General features: G+C 60.4%; 2 protein-coding genes and 1 long non-coding RNA gene across 8 annotated transcripts; 1 reads left to right on the top strand and 2 right to left on the bottom strand.

Annotated features, from left to right (window-relative positions):
- Window positions 1–2,216: 2,216 nt before the first annotated feature.
- On the bottom strand, window positions 2,217–8,098 carry NPDC1 (neural proliferation, differentiation and control 1). 4 transcript variants are annotated; one of them, XM_027615995.2, is made up of 9 exons: window positions 7,810–8,098; window positions 4,978–5,124; window positions 3,750–3,887; window positions 3,477–3,659; window positions 3,335–3,401; window positions 3,174–3,258; window positions 3,016–3,095; window positions 2,730–2,826; window positions 2,217–2,609 (listed from the first exon to the last, which is right to left on the bottom strand). In XM_027615995.2, the coding sequence occupies exons 1-9, from the start codon at window positions 7,919–7,921 to the stop codon at window positions 2,541–2,543; spliced, it is 978 nt and encodes a 325-aa protein (XP_027471796.1). In that variant the 5' UTR covers window positions 7,922–8,098; the 3' UTR covers window positions 2,217–2,540. The 4 variants fall into 4 exon arrangements, with proteins under 4 accessions (XP_027471796.1, XP_027471798.1, XP_027471795.1 ...); XM_027615997.2 differs by having other exon boundaries at window positions 3,489–3,659; window positions 7,810–8,097; XM_027615994.2 differs by having other exon boundaries at window positions 3,477–3,662; window positions 7,810–8,096.
- Window positions 8,099–9,678: 1,580 nt separating this feature from the next.
- On the bottom strand, window positions 9,679–15,028 carry ENTPD2 (ectonucleoside triphosphate diphosphohydrolase 2). Of its 3 annotated transcripts, XM_027615908.2 has the most exons (9): window positions 14,858–15,028; window positions 13,436–13,553; window positions 12,774–12,924; window positions 12,449–12,608; window positions 12,142–12,369; window positions 11,412–11,666; window positions 11,210–11,329; window positions 10,341–10,475; window positions 9,911–10,255 (listed from the first exon to the last, which is right to left on the bottom strand). In XM_027615908.2, exons 1-9 carry the CDS (start codon window positions 14,972–14,974, stop codon window positions 10,052–10,054), a joined length of 1,488 nt encoding a protein of 495 aa, XP_027471709.1. In that variant the 5' UTR covers window positions 14,975–15,028; the 3' UTR covers window positions 9,911–10,051. The 3 variants fall into 3 exon arrangements, with proteins under 3 accessions (XP_027471707.2, XP_027471708.2, XP_027471709.1); XM_027615906.2 differs by having other exon boundaries at window positions 9,679–10,475; XM_027615907.2 differs by lacking the exon at window positions 12,142–12,369 and having other exon boundaries at window positions 9,679–10,475.
- A 5-nt stretch (window positions 15,029–15,033) lies between these two features.
- On the top strand, window positions 15,034–23,836 carry LOC113934647. Its single transcript, XR_003523747.1, has 3 exons — window positions 15,034–15,170; window positions 23,000–23,081; window positions 23,162–23,836. It is a non-coding gene; the product is annotated as an uncharacterized LOC113934647 (long non-coding RNA).
- Window positions 23,837–24,010: the final 174 nt, after the last annotated feature.

Below are 24,010 nucleotides of genomic sequence, written 5' to 3'. Positions count from 1 at the left end.
GCGACGCAGGCTGACAAGGAAGTGTGTCTGACCTGCAGGAGGAGAGCACCACCTCCCGGAGTCTGCAGATGGAAAGGTTCCCACCTCGTAGGGTCGTGGCTAAGGGCCCACAGCACCCCACATTCTGTGCCCAGTGTGGTCTGACCCCCAGGGTCTCACAAACTCCAAACAGATGAGTGTCCCCTAGGGTCTATGCTGGGCTGTGGGAATGTCACCCTTTGTCATCTATGCTCAGACAGGATGCCAAGCCGGGGGAGGTTGGCTAAGGGGCTGAAGCATGGGCGGGCTCCAAGGGCAGAGACGAGATCAGCCTCTTGTACCAAGAAGGTTGCTCTTGGGCCAGGGCCCTGGGACGGCGGCGGGAACGGCAGCAGGGGGCTCTGAGCTTACAGGTGGTGCGGAGAAAGGTAATGGTCCCCTTGCCCAGGACTGGGGTCTCCAGGGGTTCCTGTGGAGAGAGGCCTTCCCTGGACCCTAGGCCCCTGCCTCAGGGCAGCCTACAGCACTCTGGTTGTGGCTGTAGAAGTTTAGAGAAAAGCAGGGACTGGCTCTGTCTGAGCTAGCCTGAGGCCGATGGAAGCCACAGGAAGCAGGTGGGGAGTGGGCTGCTGAGCTGCTTAGGGCCCTGTGCCAGGTAAGCCAGCTGAGGGAGACCCCACTGCCTGGAGGAGCCCAGCCCCTGCCCTCCCTTCTCTGGCCCAGACATGCCCGTCCTGCTTCACTGCAGCTGCTCCAGAAGGGGGCCCTCCTGCCTGGGGCCCCAGGGACTAGGCAGCCAGCGAGGGCCCCGGGGACAGGTTGGGAACCTCTGAGGCGCTAGAAAAGACCAGGTGCCCGCTCTTCGCCCAGGTCAGGCCCACAGGAAGTGCAAAAGACAAGTGTCTTGACTCTGGGCCTGACCCAAGATATCAAGGGGAACCTCTATGTGGGCGCCAGCCTGCAAGCCAGACTGCCTGAGCCTTCTTGAGTGAGGCTGGGACTGCTCCACGCCCCATTTCCTCCGTGGCTACCTTCCCTGATGGCACAGATTAAGTGACAGTGGACAGGTGATCCTCGCCAGCTTGCCCTCGCCTCGCACAGGCTCCCGGCTCCCATGCCTCCTGCCATCCCCCACACCAGTGCACAGAAGGGAAACTGAGGCTCCCAGCTGAGGGCCAGCCTAAGGCCACAGCCCAGGAGTTGAGGTGGAGGGGAGGGACTTCCCAGTCTGAATGGGCCCTGGCCCTAGAAATGAACTGTTTTAGGACAAGCCACTCGACCCAAGCAGGGGCAAACCCATTTCCCCCAGCCCAGCCCGCCGGTCTCTCCTCAGGAATCCACCTGTCCCAAATGGATCTTGTTTTCTCCTCTCAGGGCTGCCCCCATCTATCCGGGGGCCCGAGGTTCAGTATTCTCTGGACCCCCAACCCCCAGGAACCACCAGGGGCTTCTGCATCTGACCCTTTCCCCTCCCCAGCCTCAGTGGGGCAGGCATCCGCAGCAGGCCCTGCTGCTCCCTGGGCCCCAGAAACCCCTCTCCCCATCCAGCCTCTGCACCGTGGACCAAACAGTGCAGCTCCCTGCTCTGAAGGCCTCCTCGCTCCTGGTCAGTGGCTGGGGTGAGCCACGACACAAATCCTGACATTCAGGGTCCCCGCTGCCCTCTCCCCTCACCCAGCCCACCCTGGTCTACAAGCCTGTGTGGAGCCTGCGTCCCTCGGATCCCTCTGCCCCACAGAGGCTGCAGGGGCCCAGGGGCCTCTGGTTCGCGTCACAAACCCACACTCAGGGCCTGCATCCTGTTCCCCCCGCTTCCGGCCCCGATGGACAGGAGTGGAAATGGATGTTGGGTGCCCACTGCCTTCACACCCCTGCTCTTTTCAGCATACATGGAATGGGACCTTTTGGAGAGTGGTACCAACTCCAGACCAGCCTGGCCCTATACTTCACTGCTCCCCTCCCCTCCTTGAGACAGAAGTTTCAGTAGGGGTGAGGTTTACGGGAGGAAAAGAGCAGGGGTGCTCTTGTGGTGGTAGAAAAATAAAGCCCCTCTCCCCCAGCAGGGGGTGAGAAGGCCTTCCAGAGCAGAGGCGGGGGTGGGGGGCCCAGAGATGCACCCCACGCCCACCATCCCTGGGAGTGTAGGAGGAAGCCCCAGGCCTCCACTACAGGCTCCATCCACCATGGCCCCAAAGGGTGGGATGGAGGTCAGTCTCCAGTACACCAAGATAATGGGTTTGAAATGTATTTTAATTGGTTTTGCTTCCAGGATTCCTCAGCCATGCCTGGTCTCAGGGTTCTCCCTACCCCCCCACTTGGGGGTTCAGACTCAAGAGGACAGGTGCAAGAAGAGAAGGTCCCTGGTAGAGGGGGTTGAGTCTCCTCAAGAAGGGGTTCCCGCCCCCGCCCCACCCCCACCCCGTGCCCTGGCCCAGCCACAAGCACGCCCACTGTCAGAACACGGTCTCTTTAATGGGAAACGCTGAGCCCTGCCCCTCCCCCCCCCCCCCCCCCCCCGTGGGCCATGCAGAGTCCGGGAGAAGGGAGCGGCAGCCTTCAGGTCACTGCGGCAAGGGCGCGGACAGCGAGGAGTGGTCGAACAGCGGGTTCCGGACCTCCATCTCTCCGGTCTGTGAAGGCCGGGGTCAGGCCGGCGGCGGTGGGGGCGCACGGGGGAGTCCCCACCCCGCTCGCCCCCACCGCCGCCCCCTCCCCGCCGCCCGGCCTGGGGCTCCTGCCGCGGGACTCACCGGGGCTAAGCCCGGGCACTCGTACACCGTGAAATCACCGTCTTCGTTCTCCTCGTCTGAGGACAACGACTCCAGCTCCTTGGGCGGCTCTTTATGCCTGAGTAGGGGGCGGGATCGCTAGGTCCTCCCACACCCTCCAGGTGCCCGTGGCCCAGCCTGCAAGCGGGGACTCGGCGCACCTCGGCCCAGAGCCCCGGGCGGTGGGTGGGCGGGCCGAGCACGGGGCGCGGTGCCCGGGGTGGGGTGGCCAGTGTGGCAGTGGGCGGACTGGGTGGGGGCCTCTCACCGCTCCAGGCACCGCATCTGCTGCCTCTGGTGCTGGTAGTGGTACATCTCGGCGCTGTGCGCTAGCCTCTGGTCGCCGGGCTGCGCGGGGAGACGGCAGGGGGGGTCAGGCCGCGGTGGCGAGGGCCGGGGGGGCGGGGCCGGGGCGGGGCCACGCACCGAGATCCCGGGCGTTGCAGGGGAGCCGGGCGCCTGCGGCGCCGCGTAGTCGGCCTTCTGGGTCAGGCGGGCGTCTCTCTGCAGCCTGCGGGGAGTGGAGCCTGAGACCCGCGGAGTCGCCGCCCGCCGTCCCCCGTCCGCCTGGCCCGCCCCGCGCTCACCTGCACCAGCAGAGAGCCGCCACGGCGAGGGCGGCCGCGCCGGCTACCGAGCACGCCACGACGAGCACTGCGGGGAGGGGGTGCGGTGAGGGCGGCTTTCGGGGCGGGACCCTGCCTCCTGCCCACCGAGAGACCGACAGACCTGCAGACCTACCGAGGGCGAGTCCGTCACCACGCCCGCCCCGGGGCTCCAAGGGGGCCACGTGTACCGGCACAGACGACACAGGGGAGCCCAAGGAGGTGTGGGGCGTGGGTGCAGGGGCTCCCCGAGTGGAGGGGGGGCCCAGGTCGGGGCCCTGGCGGCGCTCTGAGAGCCCCAGGGTGGCTGCTGCAGAGAGAAGGCAGTTTAGAACACTAGGACCAGCGGGGGGGTCAAAAGTGGTGGGGAGGCCCCGGGGGATGGGCTGGGTCTCACCGAGCTCCAGCTGCCTCTGTTGGGCTTCAGGCTGGGGCTGGGCAGTGAGCGTGGAGTGCCGTGGTGGTTCCTGCCGGGCCAGCTCCTGGGCCAGCAAGTCAATCTCATCTTCCAGTCGGGGCCTAGGCAGGCTCTCCCCTGGAGAGGGTGAGGGGCCATCAGGTGGAGAGGCCCCCAGCCCCGCCCTGGCAACACCAGCTGCAGCTGGCCCTCCAGAGGAGGTGAGGTCCATCCAGGAGCCAGATGCCCCTGGCCCAGGCCTCCTTCTCCCTCCAGGCCTGCAATCCCTGGCCATCCTGAGTTGCCTTGGTGACAGCTGAAGGCAGTCCATGTGAGCAGCAGCTTTCCCAGGAAATGGGGGCGGGGGCAAGGGAGTGGAGGTGTCAGGGGAATGCGCAAAGGCCAGGAGGAGAAGGGAAGGGGTGCCCCTCACCCTACCTGTTACCCATGCATCACTCACCCCTTTTCTACCAAGACAGGCAGTGACTCCTTAAGAAGAGGGGAGAGGCCCCATTCTGTCCCCCCCACCCCCACCAGTTCATCAGTAGGAACTGAGGGCAGCTGTTGGGACGGGGCTGGTGGCTGGCCTCCCCCTTGTCCCTGCCACGGGCCCCACAGTCCAGACAGAGGCTCCAATTAGACACTCCACACGGCAGGGAAAGAGCAGAGCACCTGCCGCCTTCTAAAGCAGGCCTGCACATCTCCTTCTGTGGCCCCCCTCACTGCCAGGAATGTGTTTCTCCTCCGGGAAGGTCCTCCTGCCCCAGCAGACTTCAGCACCCCCAGCATTCCTCTGTAATGCCCCATCACACCTGAGGCTGTTCAACATCTGGCTGGCTGTCCAGACATTCTGGGCTCAGATTGCCGGGTGAGGCACACGGATTGCACCGGATGAGTGAGCCATGGAGAAAGAGGGCACATGGGGCAGGGGGCCCAGGCAGCCCGGGCGGGCGGGGGGCAGGGGATAGGAACTCTGACTCTTTCTCTCCTGGGATCACCCCAGCATTTCACACTGGACACCCCTTGCCCTGGTAGGGGCTAACTGCCCCACACCTCAGCCCACTGCCAGGCTCTTGGGCTGGTGCTATCTGGAAAGGTCACCAGGCCACTCGGAGACATAAAAGTTTCCGGCACACCAATGAAGCTCAGCGGACCCAGGAGCTGAGGCTGAGTGGCAAATATATCAGGGCAGAGGTGGGGGGGGGGAGCACATTCTTCTCTCCCGTACCCACAGGCCGGCGCGTCCTAGGCACACAGAGCCCTTGCTGGTCTTCCTGGAAGGGCTGAAGGCAGGGCCCACAGACATGCGCGCCTGGGGGGCACCGCGCCCTCCTCTTCAGGGCGCAATCCAGGCTCCCAGGACAGGCAGCTGCATCTAGGAAGGAAGCAGAAGGCAGAGCCGGATCACCGCCCAGCTCGGCCCAGCGCCGGCACAGAGGCGGTACTGCCCTGGCCACCCCTCCCCCACAGAGCTGACCCAGTCTGGCCTGGCTCCGACCATTGTTCTGGGCAGGCCCTTCCTCCCAACAGCCAGAGATCAGGACCAGGAAGACAAGCTGTCCCAACACTTATCGGAACTCCCCTGCCCCGCCCACTCCCCAGAGTCCACTTTCCAGGCCTGAGCCAGCCCTGTGCGGAAGCTGTCCCTGACTGTCTGGGTAGCACCAGCTCTCCTGGCCAGGGCCGTGCAGCCCTGTAGGTCTTGCCTCCCGTCTCAACAGGCCCCGAGCAAGCCCTGGACCCTCCATCCAGGCTGGGAGCCCTAGGAGGTGGGGCCCAGGTCTCTCTCTGCCTTGGGGGCAGCATAAGATACTGGCCACCCACCTCTCCCACCACGTCAGCGCGGCCCTGCAAGTCCCATCCTGTCACATCCCACAGCCCTACAGCAGAGCTAGAAGATGGAACAGAACAAGGGAAGACAGTCACTCCCCCCGGTGTCTGATCTCTGGCTTGTCTCCAGAGCACAGAGAAGCTGCTGAGCTGGGGAGTCCTAGAATGGGGTCAGCAAGTCTCACTCGCTTGAGATACAAAAGCCAGGCCAGGGTCACTCCCGAAGTCATGCTGCCAGGGACTGGGGAGTCCCTGGGACTTTGGGCCAGGCCCAGTCCCTGACTTTGGGCCCAAACTCTGGTGTCCTGTATAGATGGCCAATGGGTGCCATCCTGATGCTGGCGGATGGAAAGCAGTAGCCCTCTATGTCTCAGTTTCCCTTCTGGGATACAGAAGGCGAGTTGCCTCAAAACTAGGGAATGCCCTGAGGCCTGGGACACTGGCCCCAGTTATAGGGCAGCAGGGCCAGAGGACCCAGGAAGATACCCAGCAGGACTGTCAATCCTGGTTGGGGAGGCTGGGATGGGGTGTCTCTGGAGGACCAGGACTATTCCTCTCCACCTAGCCCACACCCTACACTGCAGGAGGGCCACTGGGGCCCAAGGTACGTGGGGGATCAGGGAGTGCTGGCTCTGTCCTTCTCCAGACCTTGGCTGGCCTGACTTGGTTTCCTTGGTAACCTGATACTCCCAGCCTCCTGTCTGTAGGCAGGAAGGTCCAGCAGCCCTTGCAGCAGGCAGGCCGACTCCCATCCAGGGGACCCCCATGCTGTACTACCTGGGTCAACAGGTACCAGTATCAGAGAGCTGGCCTGGGGCATGGGCCAGCTCATCAGTCTGGACCCCAACTACCAGCTGGGGTGCCTGGGGAGTCAGGCAGTCCCTGCTGCAGGTGCTGAGAACCCAGAGTGCGCAGGCCAAGGGTAGAGGCCTGAAGCACCAAGTTGGTTCCAGGGTCTGGGTTCCAGAGGCCTCCCTACACTCCCAGTCCCCCAGCCTAGAAAGACAGGGCGGCTGCCTGGCTAATCCTGGGGAAGTCCCCACTCCAGCCTCGGGGTGCAGGAAGAGATCCCAGGAACAGTGGCAGCTGGAGAGTGGCTGGCACCACACCTGGCATCTGGGAGAGTTCATAATACTAATGAGCAGCTGGGATGGCACCTGTCCACCCCAGGGACTCAGCACAGAGGTTACTCTCCATTTCCTCAGGAGGCCCCACCCTGCATGTCCCAGAGCCAGGTTCTCTGCAGGCAGCCTCCATTTTCCTTGGTCAGCCATGCTCTGGCCTCCTGTCCAGGGGTGCTGTGTCCAGGAAGAGGCCTGCCCTGGTGTGGCTTCTTGAGGCCACACACACAGAACCACAAGGCCCAGGTTGGCATCCCAGCTGTGCCACGTACCAGTCACTTAACTTCTTTGTACCTCAGTTTTCTCATCTGTAAAATGGGCTAAGAACAGCACCTCTCCTATGTTGCTGCCAGCAGTGAATGAATGTCTGAGCATAGTCCCCCAGTCCAGCCCTGGGGTGGGGGTGCGTTTTGGATCCTGGGTTCCTGCAGACCTTCGTGCCTGGAGCCTCGGTGCCCAACTGGGAAGCAGGGCAGGTCTCCCAGGACCCTGGGCTCCTCAAGCTCTGCCCCTGGCGCATAAGAGGGCCCTCAAGGGCAGCGCCTCCTGCCTCCACTGAAGCCACAACAAGCCCCTAAGCCTGGGACAATTCAGACTCCCCCACAGCTGCAAAGCAAGGTTCGTGCCCACCACCACCCGAGGCATGGGCACAGGCAGACCAGCACTGCGACCCCGACCCCAGGACAGACACGAGCAAGCATGGCCGGCAGGCACCCAGGGCCAGGCCCGCACCCGCGGAGCCCAAGAAGCGCACACACAGAGACGCGCACAGGACAAATTCCCAGCGGCGGGCGCACCCGTAGAGAACCCTCCTCAGACACAGACACAGACACAGACACGCAGCAAGCCCACGGATCCAGAGACAAAGACAAGACGCGCGTGAACTTCAGGTTCGCCGCCAGGAACCCAGGAGAAGCCCCATCCGGCAGAGCCCTTCGGTGGCCGGGGCGCCGCGCCCTCCGGGCCTGGCCTGTTTACCCCATCCCGGGCGAGGCGGGTCCTGCGGCCCGGGCGAGGGCGGCGGCTGCGGGGAGGGTGACGGCGCCGCGCCGCCCGGCGATCCCGGGCCCCGGGGCGCCCCGCGGCCTGCGCTGGCCGCACTCGCTCACCCGGGCGGCCGGCGGAGGCACCGCGCAGGGCCGCGCCGAGGACGAGGCCGGAGAGCAGCAGCCGCAGCAGCCGCAGGTGTCGCGGGGAGGGCGGAGGGACGGGTGTCGCCATCCTTCAGCGCCGCCGCCGGGGCAGCATGGCACCGCGCGGCCCGGGGCTCGGCGCGGCTTGCGGACGCCGCGTCGGGGAGGCGGCGGAGGAGGAAGCGGGGGGCGGAGGCGGAGAAGGAAAGGAGGCGGCGGCGGCGCTGACGCTGCGGCAAAGGATCCGGGATCGAGGCGCGGCGGGCGAGCGGCTCTTGGGGAGTGCGCCTGCGCGCTCCACCTGAGGGGGCGGGACGGCGCCTCCAGGTTGCGCCCCCTCCCCCTTCCTCGGGTTCTGATTCCACCTCCTCACTCCAGGCCTCGGGGTGCCTCGACTCCGGGGACCTTCTCTGTTCTCTACATACCCGGCTTGGCCTGGGGTGGGCTTCCCCGGGATACACTTTTCCCTCGGCTTCCCACCCAACCCCCAACCTCCACCCCGCTGGAGCAGGGGACTTGCCTGGGGCCTGGAGGCGCGAGCCCCAGGAACGCCGGGACACCAGGCGCACACAGAGGGAAAGGTGCGTCCAAAGACGCACCTGGGCCCTCAGAGACCCACGATAAAAGCAAGCACACGCCCAGGAGGCCGGTGCCGATGACGGCTATGGCTGCTCTCAGTGAGGCCACCAGGGGGCAAGAGTGACCTGGAGCGGCTGAGGAGGGACAGCTGGGAGCTGTCCACGGTCCCTAGGTCCCTGAGGCCTCAGGACAACAAGCAGCTATGGATGCACCCCCTCACTCTGCACCTGTTGCCCCCAGAGAGCACGCCCACCCATCCCACCTGGGAAACCTCCCTCTGACTCACCTCACTGAGAGAACAAGGGCGAGCCCCCCACCCCATGCTTCTCCTCAGCCCTCTGTGCCTCAACTCCAAAGAGAGGGCTGGCTGCCCCCAGGGTTGTGAATGGCTCGAAACCCCGAAACCCTGCAGAAGGTGGGGGTGTGCGAGCAGGACATGCACCGCCGTTCTCCCCTCAGGCCACTGACCAGACAGAAATAGTGTCTGCGCTCACTTTCTAGAAAGGTTGGGGGGCAGGGAGACACAGCCCAAACCACACCTTCCCACGCTGGACAAAACAGTGCTTACAGGCCGAGGCTGCAGGAGCAGGTGGGGGCGCCCACCAGCTCTCTACCCTACCCCACCCCGTGGCAAGGTTGGAACCTCCTGGGGATGCAGAAGACGGCACCCAGGCAGGAGGGGAGCTGTGTCCCAGTGTGACGGCACCTGGGCTTTATAGCCAGGCTCCTCACCAGGTGCTTCTCTCTGAGCACTGGGGCCCTGCATCCCTCCTGGCCCTCATCTCAACACCCCCCAAGCACCACTTCCCGTCAAGAGTCCCCCCCCCCACCCCGGTCCCCCATCCCTTCCAGCACTGAGTGCTCTAGGCAGCTGCCTTGCCCACTACCTCCCCCTTCTACCACCTCCACGCTCCCCACCCTCACCCCCAGGCCAATTCTAGGCCAGGGCCCAGCCTCCAGTCTTGCTTGGGTCACTGCTGCAGATCTGGAGGTGCTGCAGGGGCCCTGCTGGCCAGATAAGACTCAGGGGGCTCGGGGACTTTCTCTTGGGCCGCCATCCCACAGCCACTCCAGGCCCAGCCCTGGAGCAGGGGAGCAGGATCTTCACCGCTCTGTTCTGTGCCCAGGGAGGAAGGAAGTAGGAAGAGCCTGGGGCCAGCCCTGGGACTGGCCGTGGGTCTTCCTGGCCAACACAGCTGTGCGGAGGGAGGGCGGGCAGCTGCAAGGAGGCCCCACCCTAGGAACATTCTCTCCAGTGCTCTAGAAAGAAGTTTTTATTACAAAATTTTTACAAGTAGGCGCTGTGGGCTCTGACCCTCCCCCTCATACAGACCCAGACTCCGGAGGGTGGGGGTGCTCCGAGGGCCCTAACTCCGCTCCCTACACACCCAGCCCTGAACGGGCTGAGGGCTGCGGGGTGTCTGAATCCCCCACCCCCAGGAAGAGGAGGGCCGGGAGACCCTGGAGGCTGGAGGATGTTGGAGCCGGCAGGCAGGGCCTGGACTCGGTTCCCTTCGCGCAGCTCGGCCCCCCCGTGGGCGTGCGCGCCAGCGTCCGCGTCTCGGTCCGGGCAGCGGTGCGGGGCGGGGGCGGGGGGGCGCTGGGAGACGCGGCGGGGGCAGCCGTCCCCAGCTCGCCCCTAGATGGCGCCCGACGACTTGGCCGAGCGCGCCTGGCGCAGCAGCAGAACGAACGCGGCCAGAAGCATGGCGGCGCAGAGCAGGACAAGGACGACCCAGGCGCCGAAGTCTGTGCCCTTGCGCAGCGCCGGCGGCTCGGCGGGGATCAGGTTGGTCAGGTTCAGCATGTAGCCGAGCGCCCACCCGACCGCGGTGTCCCCGGCCTGCGGGCGAGGGGCTCGGCCTCAGCCCCCCCGCGCAGCCCGGGGAGGCCCCGCCCCTCCGCGCCCCCGGACCGCCGGCTCCCACCTTTTTCTGGAAGGTCACCCCTCCGAAGGCGCGCTCGTGGAAGCCGTAGCCGCGGCTCAGCAGCTGCTGCACGAACATAGCCCCCGCGCAGTAGTCGGGCAGGCGGGCCCGCTCCCCCGGGGCCCGAGACTGTAGCTGCGACGCACAGGAGAGACTGTTGGGCCGGCGGCCACCTGGAGGTCTTGGCCCACGAGGAGGGGTGGCCGGCGGTGTGCTGTACCCCTCCACCCCAACGCACACCCACGGGCAATGAGGGGCCAGAGATGCATCAGCTGCCAAAGGGGCCACCACCCCCAGGCAGGACGGTTCCCTCCAGGACCAACAGTGTGACTTCCGGATGGCAGTGGGCTACCCCTGCTTTGGAGGTGGACCTCGAGGGGCCAGCAGGGACGGCCACCCAGGGAGCAGCAGGCTGGCAGCAACCTTAGTGCGAGGTCAGGGACCCGGGAGAAGCACCAGGCCTTCATATCGGACCTTGGGCTAGCCTTTTGCCACCCCCCCCCCCATGTCTGCCTGAGACTAGACACAGAGAAGACAGGATGGGGCCTCTGTCACCACCAGAGCCTGGAGACACTGTGTTTCTCCCGAGGTTTGGCAGGCATCCCACGCGCCACCTATGAAAACACCACTTCCTTTACTTGGCACGTGTCTGATGAGTGGCAGAACCCAGAAACCTGGAAGTTGTCTTTGAAGCCTGGCTCCCCTACCCCAAGCTCTGCCAGTCCTACCTGCTACAACCGTTCCCCACCCCACTTCACTCCATGTGCCTTGCTGTTCCCTCTGTCCTCCAGGTCTTGGTCAGGGGGGGCCTGATGCCGGCTGGCCAGGCCTTCTTGAGCAGCCCTGGGGGAGCGGGGAGGAGGCCTCACCTCACTCCATGTCTGGTTGCAGACCGTGACCACAGCTGCCTCCAGCTGCTGCAAGGTTGCCACAGGCAGCCCCATCACCGTCCGCAGGAAGTTCATGGTGTAGAAGAAGGCAGAGAAGGCCTGCAAGGCGGGTACAGTCGTACCGAGAGCAGACCCCACAAGCTACAGGGCACCGGCCCCCACCCCCATCCCCTGGACTCACAATGAAGTTCCCAGCCACAGGGGGCTGGAAGATGCCATTGAAGGAACATCGGGAGAAGCGGCAGGAGGAGAAATTGAAGAGTCCCATGATGAGGCTACGGCAGAGGGCAGGGTTGCTAGTCCCGGACAAGCTGACCCTGGTGCTGTTGTTGAAGGCCTGGGGCCGCTGGGCCGCAGTGCATGGAGACTCATACACATCCTGAAGCAGCACTTGGGTGGAATAGCCCCTTGGCCAGCAAGGATGGAAGCCATGGGTCTGGGGGGAATGCAAGGGTGCAACAGGCATCACCCCTACGCCAGGCACTGGCCCCTGCCCCCAGCCCAGGGCCTTCAGAGGCCCTCCCCAGAGGACCCGCCTGATGAATCTCCCGTAAGTCCCACTTGGGCAACATCGCTTTCGTGCTCAGGAGCAATCCATGGCTCCCCACTGTCTGCTGGAGAAAACCTACCCCCCTGGCCAGGCACTCCAGGCCTTTGGAGACCCGGCCCTGGCCCTCCTTTCTCCCCAGCCAGGCACTCACCAGACCCACCCCCACCACTTGGCTTTTGCGCATGAGAGATCCCTCTGCATCTGTCCTGCCCGCTGATTAAAGCCCAGCTTTGGCTTCTGCTGCCTAGAGCAGCCCCCCTCAGTCCAGGCTCTGCTCTGGACCCTTGGCTCCCATCTCTTCTCACCCCCCCTCCTTCCAGGAGGGCACAGTAGTGCTGGTGGGCTGGGGGTCGTGGGGCACCTGCAGTGCACCAGCCAGCAGCCTCCGGAGGACCTGGTCACGGCCATAGCAGAGGAAGCTGTGTGTGTAGACCCGGTAGTGCTGGCCATAGAGCCGAAGCTGGACCTCATTGGCTGGATCCTCAGCTGGGCTGGCCGTCTCGAAGGTGATCTGAGTGGAGGCGCCCCCCAGGTCCATGGCCCCCAGCGTCCCCTTCCTTGGCCGGAACCACCGGCCCACCCAGCCATACTGTGGGGAGTGGAGGTTGGGGTCAGCCAGTGGGTGGGTCCCACACCCCCTGGCTCACTGGGCTGGCCATCAGGCCCACCTTGATGAAGTTCTCCAGCAGGTAGTTGGCGGTCACCCAACCAAACACCCCCTCGTCCTGGCCCGAGAGGATGTGGGCACCACGGAAATCAAAGGGATACTGGGTCAGCGTCTGGGTCACAGCCGCAAGCACATTGGCCGAGGCCTCTGGACTGGTCAGGCTGTAACACAGGGAGGACTCTGAGGGGCATCTTCCCCAGGTAGCTAAGATCCTGCTGCTGGGGTGCACCATGTCTGCCCAGGGCCATGGCTGAGGGTGTGTGGGGGCCCACCCTGTGCTGAGGCTGTTGTGCAGATGAGGGTGGTCAGGGGGCGGGCACACTCACTTGAGCAGGCGCATGCCTGCTGTGGCTCCCAGGTAGAGGGGTGTGCCCACGTGTCTCTCTTTGGGCACGTCCTGAAGTGCCTGGTCCAAGCATTCAACAAGACTCTGGCCAGCCCTGGAAGGGTTGTCTGCATAGCTGGAGATGCCCCCTCCTAGAGGGAGACAGGGAAATGGGCCCAAGCCTGACAGGCAGCCCCTAGGTGAGCCATGGGCCAGCAGGATTGGGGACCTTGGGCTCTCAAACCAGGTGGCAGCTTAGACACACCTTCCCAGCTCCAGCCCTCAGAGACAAAGGGGCCCACCTGCCTGGGGGTCACCCAGTCTCTCAGGCTGCTGCCTGCCCAGGGGTGTGCACACAGGTGCCAGGATAAAGCACTAGGCATTGTCAATCTGGCCTTGCCTCCTCAGGGGCTTGCCTGGGTGTGCCAGTCTTGGGCCAGGCAAGGCTCAACCTCCCAGTCACCACCTGGGGCTTACTTTCTAGAATGAACTGCCCCTAGCCTCTCTTTTGGAGCCTCCAGCAGTTCCTTCCTGGAGCAGGCTCCAGCCGCATCAAGCAAAGGAGGCATCAAGACTCTGGAGGCTCAGGCCAGAGAGGGCCCCCGAGGCCCTACAATGAATGGGTGTCCCGACCAGGGGTGCCTAGCACTCAGGGGACCTTACCGCGCACGTCACAGGAGCTGTGCTGGCCCACGATGCCCGTGTCATTCTCCTTGTCTGCGGGCCACTTGTAGATAAACATGGATGTGTGGGAAGAGCCAGCGTCCAGGACAATGCCATACTGGGAAGGGGGGTGAGGGTGGGGTCAGCCGTGGAGGTGGGGGTGGGGCCTGAGGCCATGCCCTTTGGCTCTGCCAGCTCTCTACCCTACCCCACCCTGTGGCAAGGTTGGAACCTCCAGAATGAAGTCCTGGGGCTCGGGCACCAGGGACAACCACAGAGACACAGCTTGGTTGGGGAGAGAATGGGGGCAGCCAGGGGTAGATGGCCTGGAGCCTCTTCTCTTCTGACTGCAGGAATCTTCGTGGCAAGGGCAAGCTGAGGGAATCTGTCAGGGTCAGAGGAGTCCTGGGACCACCCTTGACCCTTGCCCTGGGGACACGAGGTCCGCAGGTTCCAAAACAGAAACCCAGCTGCAGGAACCCCCTCCACCCACTCTTTCTTCCTCTTCTCTGCCCCCACGTCCCCAATCTCAGCCCAATCTCAGGCTCTGGAAGCATGCCTGAAAACACCCCCTCCCTGAGCCTCAAGTGATAAGACAGCTGGGTCCTGCCCAGCTGAGAGGGGCTGCATGGGCCTTCCTTGCAATTGCAAGGGCCATTTCCCAAGGGCCAGGATTCCCACAGTGAGAACCCCACTGGAGAACATGCCCTCTTGAGCCCAGAAAGGGGCCACCCCTGTCCCCTTCCCCGACCTGGGAAGGGCAGCATCAGCACGCTAATCCTAATCGGCCACCCCAGCCCCAGCCCCACCTAGTCATAGCCCTTGGCTACAGACCACCCACTCCCGTGACCTCCCATCCTGGGCCCCTGGGGCTTGGAGCACCCGCATGCTCACACCAACCCCCCTTCGCACAAGTCCAATAAAGGGTCAAGGGAGTCGGGGGGACTCCTGAAGACTGGTGGGAGATCTGGCCTAGTCCACCCCAACTCCTTTAGGACCCTGCCAGGCGCCCCTCGAGGGCAGTCCCCCTCCCCCCCCCCCACCCCGCACTGTCAGGGCCTCCGGGTAGGTGAGGAGGGATCCCTAGCCTCCAGCGCCTGTGGCTGAACCTGGAGCAGATGCGTCCCGGGGAGCCGTACGGGGCTGGGGGCCAAGGGTCCAGCCGCAGCCTGCGGCGTCCAGGGCGGACGGCTGCTCCGTCCTGAGCGGAGAGACAGCTGCCCGGCCGCGCCCGCGACAGGCTCCGCGGCGGACGCGACGCGCGGGAGTTCCCAGGCCTCCACCCCGCCGGGCCGGGAGCGCAGCGCAGCGCGGGTTGGCGGTCCGGGGCTGCCACGCGGGCGCAGCCTGGCCCTGCTCAGGTCCGAGCCTCCCAGCCGGGTCCGCTACTCCGCGGACTGCGCCGGCTGCCCGAGCGCGCACCTTGAGGGCGGGCAGCTCCCGGACGTCGCGGGTGGGGACGTATAGCAGCAGGAGCCCCGCGAGGCCTGCCACGGCCAGCAGCAACGGCGGCAGCAGCGACAGAACCTTCCCAGCCATAGGCGGGCGAGCGGGCGGGCGAGGCGTTGTCCACGGGGCGGCGGGGAGCGGGAGGCCGAGGGCCCGGGGCCCGGCGGGTAGGCGCCCGGGGCGGGGCGCGAACGGGCAAGGTCCGCGGCTGGCCACGCCCACTGGCGGGCCAGGACCGCCCACGGCTGGCCGACCGCCCACCGACCGCCCCGGCCCGCTGGCGCAGGTGAGAGAAGTTGCCGCTGAATCACCCGGACCAGCCCCTCCCAGCGCCCACCCTCCGCCTTCCGGTCCGCCCAGTCCCAGAGACTCATGCCCTCTGACGGGTCCCCCAGGCCCCTAGTACTGGCTACCCAGGGTCGGCCTGTGGGCACTCGCCGATTACACCGGCGGGACCTAGGAATCTCTCAGCCCTCTCCGGGGGAGTCGCTGGGCTTGTAGGCAGAAGGGTGGGCTGGGCGGGTTCCCAGGCAGCCTTGAGCAGAGGGTCCGGTGGCTGGAGTGGCTGGCTTTTCCCTCGCCTGGTCCTGAAAGAAGGAGACACCCCTAGCGTCACGAACCGCAGGGCTCCCCGACTGGGTCCCTGCCCCAGCCTTAAAGCAGTGAAGGGCCAGCGGGTCACCCAGCCCCGCGCTGCATGGCAGGTAGCTGCTAGTGTAGGGTCAGGCCTTGCGGACACCAAGCTGACCCCCGCGGGGCCTGCCCTTCAAGGTGCAGGGTGGGGCTCAAAGCTGAGCAGCCAGAGAGCATGAGGCCAGACCTACTTCACCCAGCCCTAGTCCCAAGGTGACAGGTGAGGACACAGACAAAGGGGCAAGATGGTCACAGTCACACCAAGCTGAGAAAGGAAAACCCAGGCCCTGCCTCCTGGCTCAGGGCCTGGCCCATCCCCGATGCCCCCTTTGCCTGGGGAGGAGGGTGCCCAGAAGCCTGGATTGGGGAGGCGGGAGGGGAGGCGAGCAGGAGGAGGGTCCTCTGTGCACAGGGCGAGGAGATAAGGGAGAAGATCTCCCAGACCTAGTGGTCTGCTCCATCCCTGGAGGCTGGCTGGGGTAGGCAAGTGCTCGGCCAGCCCCAGACCTCACCTCTGCCCTTAATCCCATGAAATGTCTGAGCTCTATGCTTCCACTCCCCACGCACCCTGGGTGCCAAGCATCACCCCTTTCCCTGGCCAGGGGCCACCCCCACGTCATGCCCTGGGCAAAGTAGGAATTCCAGCACCAAGAATCGAGCCATGTAACAGCAGGGAGCCATGTGGCAGGACCACCCAGAGCGCCAGTGACGGGGCAGGGAGGTGGGGGACCAGAGGGTGGCCTTTGATGGGGGCAGGGTCTGGGCAGCACGCTGGCTGGCTGGGACCGGCAAGGACAATCGGGCTGGGATGCTGCCCAGGCTGAGGGTCTGGTGTCACAGGCTTAGCAAAGGAGCCTTTCTTTCAGCTCTGGACCCCAACAACAGAAAGGGCGGGAGTCCCGGAGATGGCTCAGCCTCCTCACAGCACTGTCTGGCTGGGCTCCAGCCGAGTCTCTGGGTGTGGCCAGCACAGGGCTCCAGGCCCTGTTCCCGCCAGCACCCCTCCCCCTTCTAGGCCTTTCTTCCGCCGGGGGGGGGGGGGGGGGGGGGCCACAGAGGAGGGAGAGGCCTGCAGATTAGATTGAAAAGAGAGACAAAGGCGGCCCACAGGGAGCCTAGTGCAAGCAAGGGCACCGGGGGCTGCCTGCAGGCCTGCCCACCCAGTGCTGGCCCCCAGCCCCCACACCACATCCCACCAAGCCCAAGCAAGGCTCCCTGATGTTCTGGTTGGTCCCTGGACGGAGGCCCACCGGCCATGAGAGGATGGGGCCAAGGTAGCGGAGGCCCGGATGCCGGAGGGCTCATGGCGGAGGGCCCAGAAGGCAGGCAGGGAGCAGGGAACAGCCTGGGAGAGCTCTCTCTGAGACAGAACCCCGGGTGGCCACATCCTTCCTTGGTGCAGAGACACCCTTCCTTCAGGAGTGGAAGGTGGGCTGGTGGGGGGGGGCATGAAAAGGGGGTTTCTGCATGGGAGGGGCCCCCCGGGAACCTGGGGGTGACTGGGGTTAGGAGAGCTCCAGATGTGCTGTGCATGGCTTGGCCCTGGGTCCTGGCAGAGGAATGCAGTTGCAGAGAGGTGAGGGAAGAGGGGTCCTCAGAGCCCCCTCCCCCCACAGGAGCTGGACCTCCCAGGCTGGGGACATTTGCTGAGGCCTGTGCCTCAGTCTCCACGTTGGGAGCCACGTCATCTTGTGGCTGAAACATCTTAACCGTTAAAGGCCCTTCACTGTTAACCTTAAAAATAAGACAACCTATTTTACTAGCAAAAATGGGTTTATTTGGGAATAACAGAGAATTGCAATTCGGCATCTGTAAGCTCCAGCAAAACCGCAGGCTCATCCAACAGAGAAAGGAGAGGGATGCTATTTTATGGAGAAGGAGGAGGAAGTGGGAGGGGTTGTTCTGAAACCAAGCCCGCCGGAGAGAAGCAAGAGTTCCGGGCGGTGGAGAGTTTTCACGGGCTGAGCTGCAGAGGGTCGATTTCTTGTAGGAGGGACGGTGCACATCTTTCCCTGGTGGGGCCTGGGACTGATGATTCTTCCTGTCGTTGACGCTGCGTGGTCTGGCTCCCCCTCCAGCCTCCCCTTCTGGCATCAAGAGCCCACTTTAGTGAGACTTGGCCTCATTCATGTTCACAACTTACTGTTCCCTTTCTTCATGTGCTCATTCAGTCATTCAACAAACACCTGCTGGGCACCGCCTGTGGGCCAGAGACATAGTAGGCTCTGTGCATGTGCAGTGAGAAAGGGGTGCTCCTGAACTACGTGGTGTGGGCACCGGGGAGGCCCACCCACCCCTGTCCTGAGGAAAGCAGACTTGTCAAAGGCTCCCCAGGAGGGAGAAAAACCCTTGCTGCCTCGTGAGGGACAGCAGACTCACGGGAGAGCGTGTGGGTCGCGCAAGTACCGTGGAAGGAATAATGACCCAAGAACAGGTGCAGGCACCCGGCTCGTCAGCCGCCCCTGGGTGGTCTGGTCTTGGATTTTGTGTTTGTTACTCTATTACTTTTCTTTAGAGTGTGCCACCTCTCTGTGCATTTCTAGATAATGTATCATCTTGCTTTTCCTGGCTTGGGGACCCGATTTTATACACTGGACATTCTGTTCTGTAACGCGCTTCTTTGCCATGACTTCTGAGATTCACCCATGTCGACAGCTCAAGTGGTCGTCTGTTCATTCTGGCTGCTGCATTGTTTTCCACAGTGACTGTACCAAAGCCGACACATCATGCGTGAGCACGCAGGGCTCTCTAGCTTCAGGCTGTTTTTGCTAAGATTGCTGCTGTGTGCATCTGCGCACTTGCATGCGAGTCTCGGGACGAGGTCCCAGGAACTAGCTGGCTGCTGCGTGTATGTGTGTGTTCAGCTCACTAGCAAATCCTATATTGTTTTCGGAATGGGGGTGCCATCTGGCCCGCGGTTTCTCTGCATCCCTACGAGTGTTTGGAATTGTGCAGCTTTTAGATTTTTGAGAAGCTGGTGAAGATGAAATCCCGAGATTTTAGTGGTGTTTCCTCGGTTACTGAGGAGACAGCATAGCATGTCTTTCTTGTCTTCTGCGAAGCGTCTGTTCAAACTCTTAGTCCAGTTTCTACAGACTGTCCGTCTTTCTGTGGGCTCTGGACGTTCATCCTCCAGCCGTGAAGTCCCGGAAGCTCTGATTTAGTCATTTTCTGCTCTGTGGTCTTGTGTGCGTCGTCGGCCGTGAGGTTGTCAGATACTCTCCTAAGTCGTGCTCTGGAGGTTTTGCTGTTTTGCTCAGGACCAGCCTTTGACCCACCTGGAAGTGGTTTGTGTGTAGGATGCAAGGGAAGGGCTCCGAGCCCCGTTTTCCCGTATGGAGAACCGGTTGTCCCAGGTCCTGGATCATGTGGGGCCAGCCTCTCTGCCCTGATGTGTGGGGAGGGCTGGCCCAGGCCACATGCCACGTCTGTGGGCCGGTCCTCCTCCAGCTCAGCGCACCCAGCACGTGGCACCGTTCAGGGAGCGCTCGTGTGTCTTCCTCTCTGGGAAGACCGTCCCCTCTCCTGCTTCTCTTCCTGGAGCCCCAAGCTCTTCCACAGAAATTTTTAGAACCGGTGTCAGGATCACAACAGCGATGACATTGGGTCTACACTCCAGCTGTGGTGTGCCCATTAGTAAAGAGAAACCCTGCTAAAGTGGAGTCCCCAGGCCAGAAGGGGAAGCCGCCGCCCCCCCCCCCCCCGGGAAGAAGCCTCAGGATCCACAGGATTTCAGTGGGACCCCACCAGGGAGGCAGGCGCACTGCTCCTCCTGGAAGAAACCAGCCCCCTGCAGCTCGCCGGTGGTCATCACCCCAAACACCTGCTTCTCTGCGGCGGACCTGGCTTCAGGAACCCCTCGCACTTCCTCCTCCTTCTCCATAAAATAGCAGGCCTCTCCTCTCTTTGTGGGATGTGCCTGCGGTTTTCCTGGAGCTTGCAGAGTAACTGAGGAACAAACAGCTTTATTGTTTTTGTTTTTCTTTTTTTAAGATTTTATTTATTTATTTGACAGAGACACAGCGAGAGAGGGAACACAAGCAGGGGGGGTGAGAGAGGGAGAAGCAGGCTCCCCGCTGAGCAGGGAGCCCGAGGCGGGGCTCAATCCCAGGACCCCGGGACCGTGACCTGAGCCGAAGGCAGACGCTTAACGACTGAGCCACCCAGGCACCGCTTATCTTTAGTTTTAACATTTTTAAAAAATGTTTTATTTATTTATTCATGAGAGTCAGAGAGAGAGAGAGAGAGAGAGAGAGGCAGAGGGAGAAGCAGGCTGCCCGCCTAGCAGGGAGCCTGATGTGGGGCTTGATCCCAGGACCCTGGGATCATGACCTGAGCCAAAGGCAGACGCTTAACCATTTGAGCCACCCAGGCGCCCTTAACTTTAGTTTTAAAAGGAACCACCAAACTCTTTCCCAGAATGGCTGTGTCTTTTGACATTCCCACCAACAATGTCCAAGCAATTCCATTTCTCCACCTGCTAGCCAGCAAATGGTGTCACCATGGGTTTTTATTTTAGCAGCTCCATTTGGGGTGCAATATTTCACATATCCCATTTTCCTAATGGCTAATCCCATGGGACAGCTTTTTAGGAACATACATGTCATCTGTGTATCTTCCTCAGTGACATGTCTGCATCTTGGTAGTTTACATAGTTTGAGGCTGTTATTGGGTGATTACGGGTTTAGGGTTACTGTATCTCCCTGGTGATGTAAGCTTTTTATTATTAGGGACTTACTCTCTTCATCATTAGTAATGTCTTTTGCCTTAGAATCTTTTTAGTTTTATATTAATACAACTGCTCAAGCTTTTCCTGTTTTTGTTTTTGATGCCATATTTAGGTCTGCCTCTTAAAACTGCTATCCGAATTTCTAAAACTCCAATCTGACAATTAAACTAGAGTTGATCTCACTCTTCACAGATGACATGATACTCTATGTGAAAAAACCAAAAAACTCCACCCCAAAATTGCTAAAACTTATGCAGGAATTCAGCAAAGTGGCAGGATATAAAATCAATGCAGGGGCTTCTGGGTGGCTCAGTTGGTGAAGCATCTGCCTTTGGCTCAGGTCATGATCTCAGGGTCCTAGGATCGAGCCTAGCATCAGGCTCCCTGCTCAGCGGGGATTCTGCTTCTCCCTCTGACCCTCCCCCCCTCATGTTCACTCTCCATCTCCCTCTCTCAAATAAATATATAAAATCTTTAAAAAAAATCAATGCACAGAAATCAGTAGTATTTCTATACACTAACAATGAGACAGAAGAAAGAGAAATTAAGGAGTCGACCCCATTTACAATTGCACCAAAAACCATAAGATACCTAGGAATGAACCTAACCAAAGAGGCAAAGGATCTGTACTCAGAAAACTATAGAACACTCATGAAAAAAAAAATTGAGGAAGACACAAAGAAAATGGAAAAAATTCCATGCTTATGGATTGGAAGAATAAATATTGTTAAAATGTCTATGCTACCTAGAGCGATCTACACATTCAATGCAATCCCTATCAAAATACCATCAACTTTTTTTCACAGAACTGGAACAAATAATCCTAAAATTTGTATGGAACCAGAAAAGACCCTGAATAGCCAAAAGAATGTTGAAAAAGAAAACTGAAGCTGGTGGCATCACAATCTGGGACTTCCAGCTCTATTACAAAGCTGTCATCATCAAGACAGTATGGTACTGGCACAAAAACAGACACATAGATCAATGGAACAGAATAGAGAGCCCAGAAATGGACCCTCAACTCTATGGTCAACTAATTAATCTTTGACGAAGCAGGAAAGAATGTCCAATGGCAAAAAGACAGTCTCTTCTACAAATGGCGTTGGGAAAATTAGACAGCTACATGCAGAAGAATGAAACTGGACCATTTCCTTACACCACACACAAAAATAGACTCAAAATGGATGAAAGACCTAAATGTGAGACAGGAATCCATCAAAATCCTAGAGGAGAACACAGGCAACAACCTCCTTGACCTCAGCTGCAGCAACTTCCTGCTATAGACACATCTCCAAAGGCAAGGGAAGCAAGGGCAAAAATGAACTATTGGGACTTCATCAAGATAGAAAGCTTTGGCACAGCAAAGGAAACAGTCCACAAAACCAAAAGACAACCGACAGAATGGGAGAAGATTTTCGCAAGTTTCTAATCACACAAAGGGCTAGATCTATAAAGACCATATCAAACTCACCACCCAAAGAACAAATAATCCGTGAAGAAATGGGCAGAAGACAGGCACAGACATTTCTCCAAAGAAGACATCCAAATGGCCAACAGACGCATGAAAAAATGCTCAACATCGTTCGGCATCGGGGAAATGCAAACCCAAACCACCATGAGATACCACCTCACACCAGTCAGAATGGCTAAAATTAACAAGTCAGGAAACGACAGATGTTGGCGGGGATGCGGAGAAAGGGGAACCCTCCTACACCGTTGGTGGGAATGCAAGCTGGTGCAGCCACTCTGGAAAACAGTATGGGGGTTCCTCAAACAGTTGAAAATAGGGGCGCCTGGGTGGCTTAGTTGGTGAATCATCTGACTTTGGCTCAGGTCGTGATCCCGGGGTCCTGGGGTCAAGCCCCGAATTGGGATCCCTGCTCAGCGGGGAGCCTGCTTCTCCCTCTGCCTCTACTGCTCCTCCTGCTTGTGTTCTCTGTCAAAAATGAATAAATAAAATCTTAAAAAAAAAAAAAGGAAACAAACTGAGGGTTGCTGGAGGGGAGGTGGGTGGGGGATGGGGTAACCGGGTGATGGGCATTAAGAGGGCACGTGATGTCATGAGCACTGGGTGTTACATGCAACTGACGAATCACTGACCTCTACTGCTGAAACCAATAACACACTGTGTTAATTAACTGAATTTAAATTTAAAAAAAGAGTTGAGTCCACTCACACACGTTGTGATTACCAACGTATCTCCATCACCTTATTGTATTTTTCTCTTTTTTTTTTAAGTTTTTATTATTATTTATTTATTTGACAGAGAGAGACAGTGAGAGCGGGAACACGAGCAAGGGGAGTGGGAGAGGGAGAAGCAGGCTTCCCGCGGAGCAGGGAGCCCGACGCGGGGCTCGATCCCAGGACCCCGGGACCATGACCTGAGCCGAAGGCAGACGCTTAACGGCTGAGCCGCCCAGGCGCCCCATGTTTTTCTCTCTGAAGACTGAACTTTTTCCTCTTCTCACCCAACCCCCTGCCCCTCCGTTCTTGGGAAGGTGTATGCTGGATAACCACTATTTTACCTGACTCTCCTAGTTATTTTAATACGCATACTTAACGAAATCTAAAGTGAGTGTCTTTTCCCTTCTTATGAACAATTAATTCGAGCACTAAGAATGCCTCAGCTTGTCTCCCCACCACATGATCTCCTGGGTCCCCCATTAGCACGATTATTACCACTACTGTGTATATTGTCCGTGTTTGCTTAGATTCAATGATGCATTTTGATTTGCTTTAAAATATGTCCACAGATTATTTAATTCTCCTTCCTTGAAAAGGTGGTGCCCGATTCCCCTCCTACACCCCTTGAGGACTAGCTTCTAAGCATCAGAGGTAAGACAGAAGTGAGGCTGTGACTCAGTGACTCCTGAGCCGAGGTCCTCGCAGAGGCACTCTCGGGTCATCTGCTCTAGGGAAGCAGATGGAGTGCAGCGAGGACACGGAGACAAGGAATCCAGGTGCTCTACCAGCTGCCCCACGAAGGCGCCATTCTGAAAGCCGGCCCTTTGGAGACGGCGGCCCCAGCAGACACCTCACCTGCGGCCACAGGACATTCCAAGCCGGACCGTCTAGTGCGACTGCTCCCGAGCCCCTCACCCACAGAAACAGCAAGAAAAGACCTGTTGCTTTAAACCACTGAGTCTCAAGTTAATTCATTCTGCAGCAATATAGCTCACCCTGACTTAGGGTTCCTTCTTGACTTCTGCCTTTTTTCTGAAGTCCTTCCTCCAGAATTTCCTTTAGTGAAGTCCCGTGGGTGGTAAACTCACATTTCGGGCTGTGGGGGGAGGAAATGTTTTTATTTATGTTACCCTCATTCTCGAAAGGGTTTCCCTGGGTCTGGCCTTGTGGGTTGGTGGTTACGTTGCCTTGGCCATCGCCTTCCTCTCCCCCGGCCTCTCATGAGCTCCCTGGTAGGCAACTGCTTTCCTCCCTGGATTCTTTCATGATCTTGCGAGGGAGAATGTGCCTTTCTTCCTATTCAGCCTGGCTGGCATTTGCTGGGATTTCTGGATCAGGGAACGGAGGTTTTTTAGACAATTCTGGAAAACTTAAAACCAGTTTATCATCATATAGCCCCTCCTTCCTTGTCCTCCTCTAGGAAATGCAACCAGATGAGTGACCCTGGCCTCTCGTTCTGACTCCCTGAGCTGTGTTCTGGATCACTTCCTAAGCTCTTCTGGTTCACTTATTCTCCAGCTGAAAATTTTCATCGGAAGCTTAGTCCATTTGAGGTTCTCATTTCAATTTTATTTCTATAG

The sequence above is a fragment of the Zalophus californianus genome, chromosome 13 (genome assembly GCF_009762305.2).
Source record: "Zalophus californianus isolate mZalCal1 chromosome 13, mZalCal1.pri.v2, whole genome shotgun sequence".
Classification (NCBI taxonomy): domain Eukaryota; kingdom Metazoa; phylum Chordata; class Mammalia; order Carnivora; family Otariidae; genus Zalophus; species Zalophus californianus.
This window is presented reverse-complemented; position numbering and strand designations above follow the sequence as displayed.

Excerpts from the sequence above, each read along its gene's own strand:
- NPDC1 (XM_027615994.2), bottom strand. The coding sequence starts at position 7,921 with ATGGCGACACCCGTCCCTCCGCCCTCCCCGCGACACCTGCGGCTGCTG. Across the intron at positions 3,888-4,977 it reads TAGGACGCGCCGGCCTGTGG|GGGAGAGCCTGCCTAGGCCC; the intron begins GTACGGGAGAGA and ends CACCCTCTCCAG. Across the intron at positions 3,259-3,334 it reads GCGGCTCTCTGCTGGTGCAG|GCTGCAGAGAGACGCCCGCC; the intron begins GTGAGCGCGGGG and ends CACTCCCCGCAG.
- ENTPD2 (XM_027615906.2), bottom strand. The coding sequence starts at position 14,974 with ATGGCTGGGAAGGTTCTGTCGCTGCTGCCGCCGTTGCTGCTGGCCGTG. Across the intron at positions 12,609-12,773 it reads GCAGGCATGCGCCTGCTCAA|CCTGACCAGTCCAGAGGCCT; the intron begins GTGAGTGTGCCC and ends CCTGTGTTACAG. Across the intron at positions 12,370-12,448 it reads TGCTGGAGAACTTCATCAAG|TATGGCTGGGTGGGCCGGTG; the intron begins GTGGGCCTGATG and ends CACTCCCCACAG.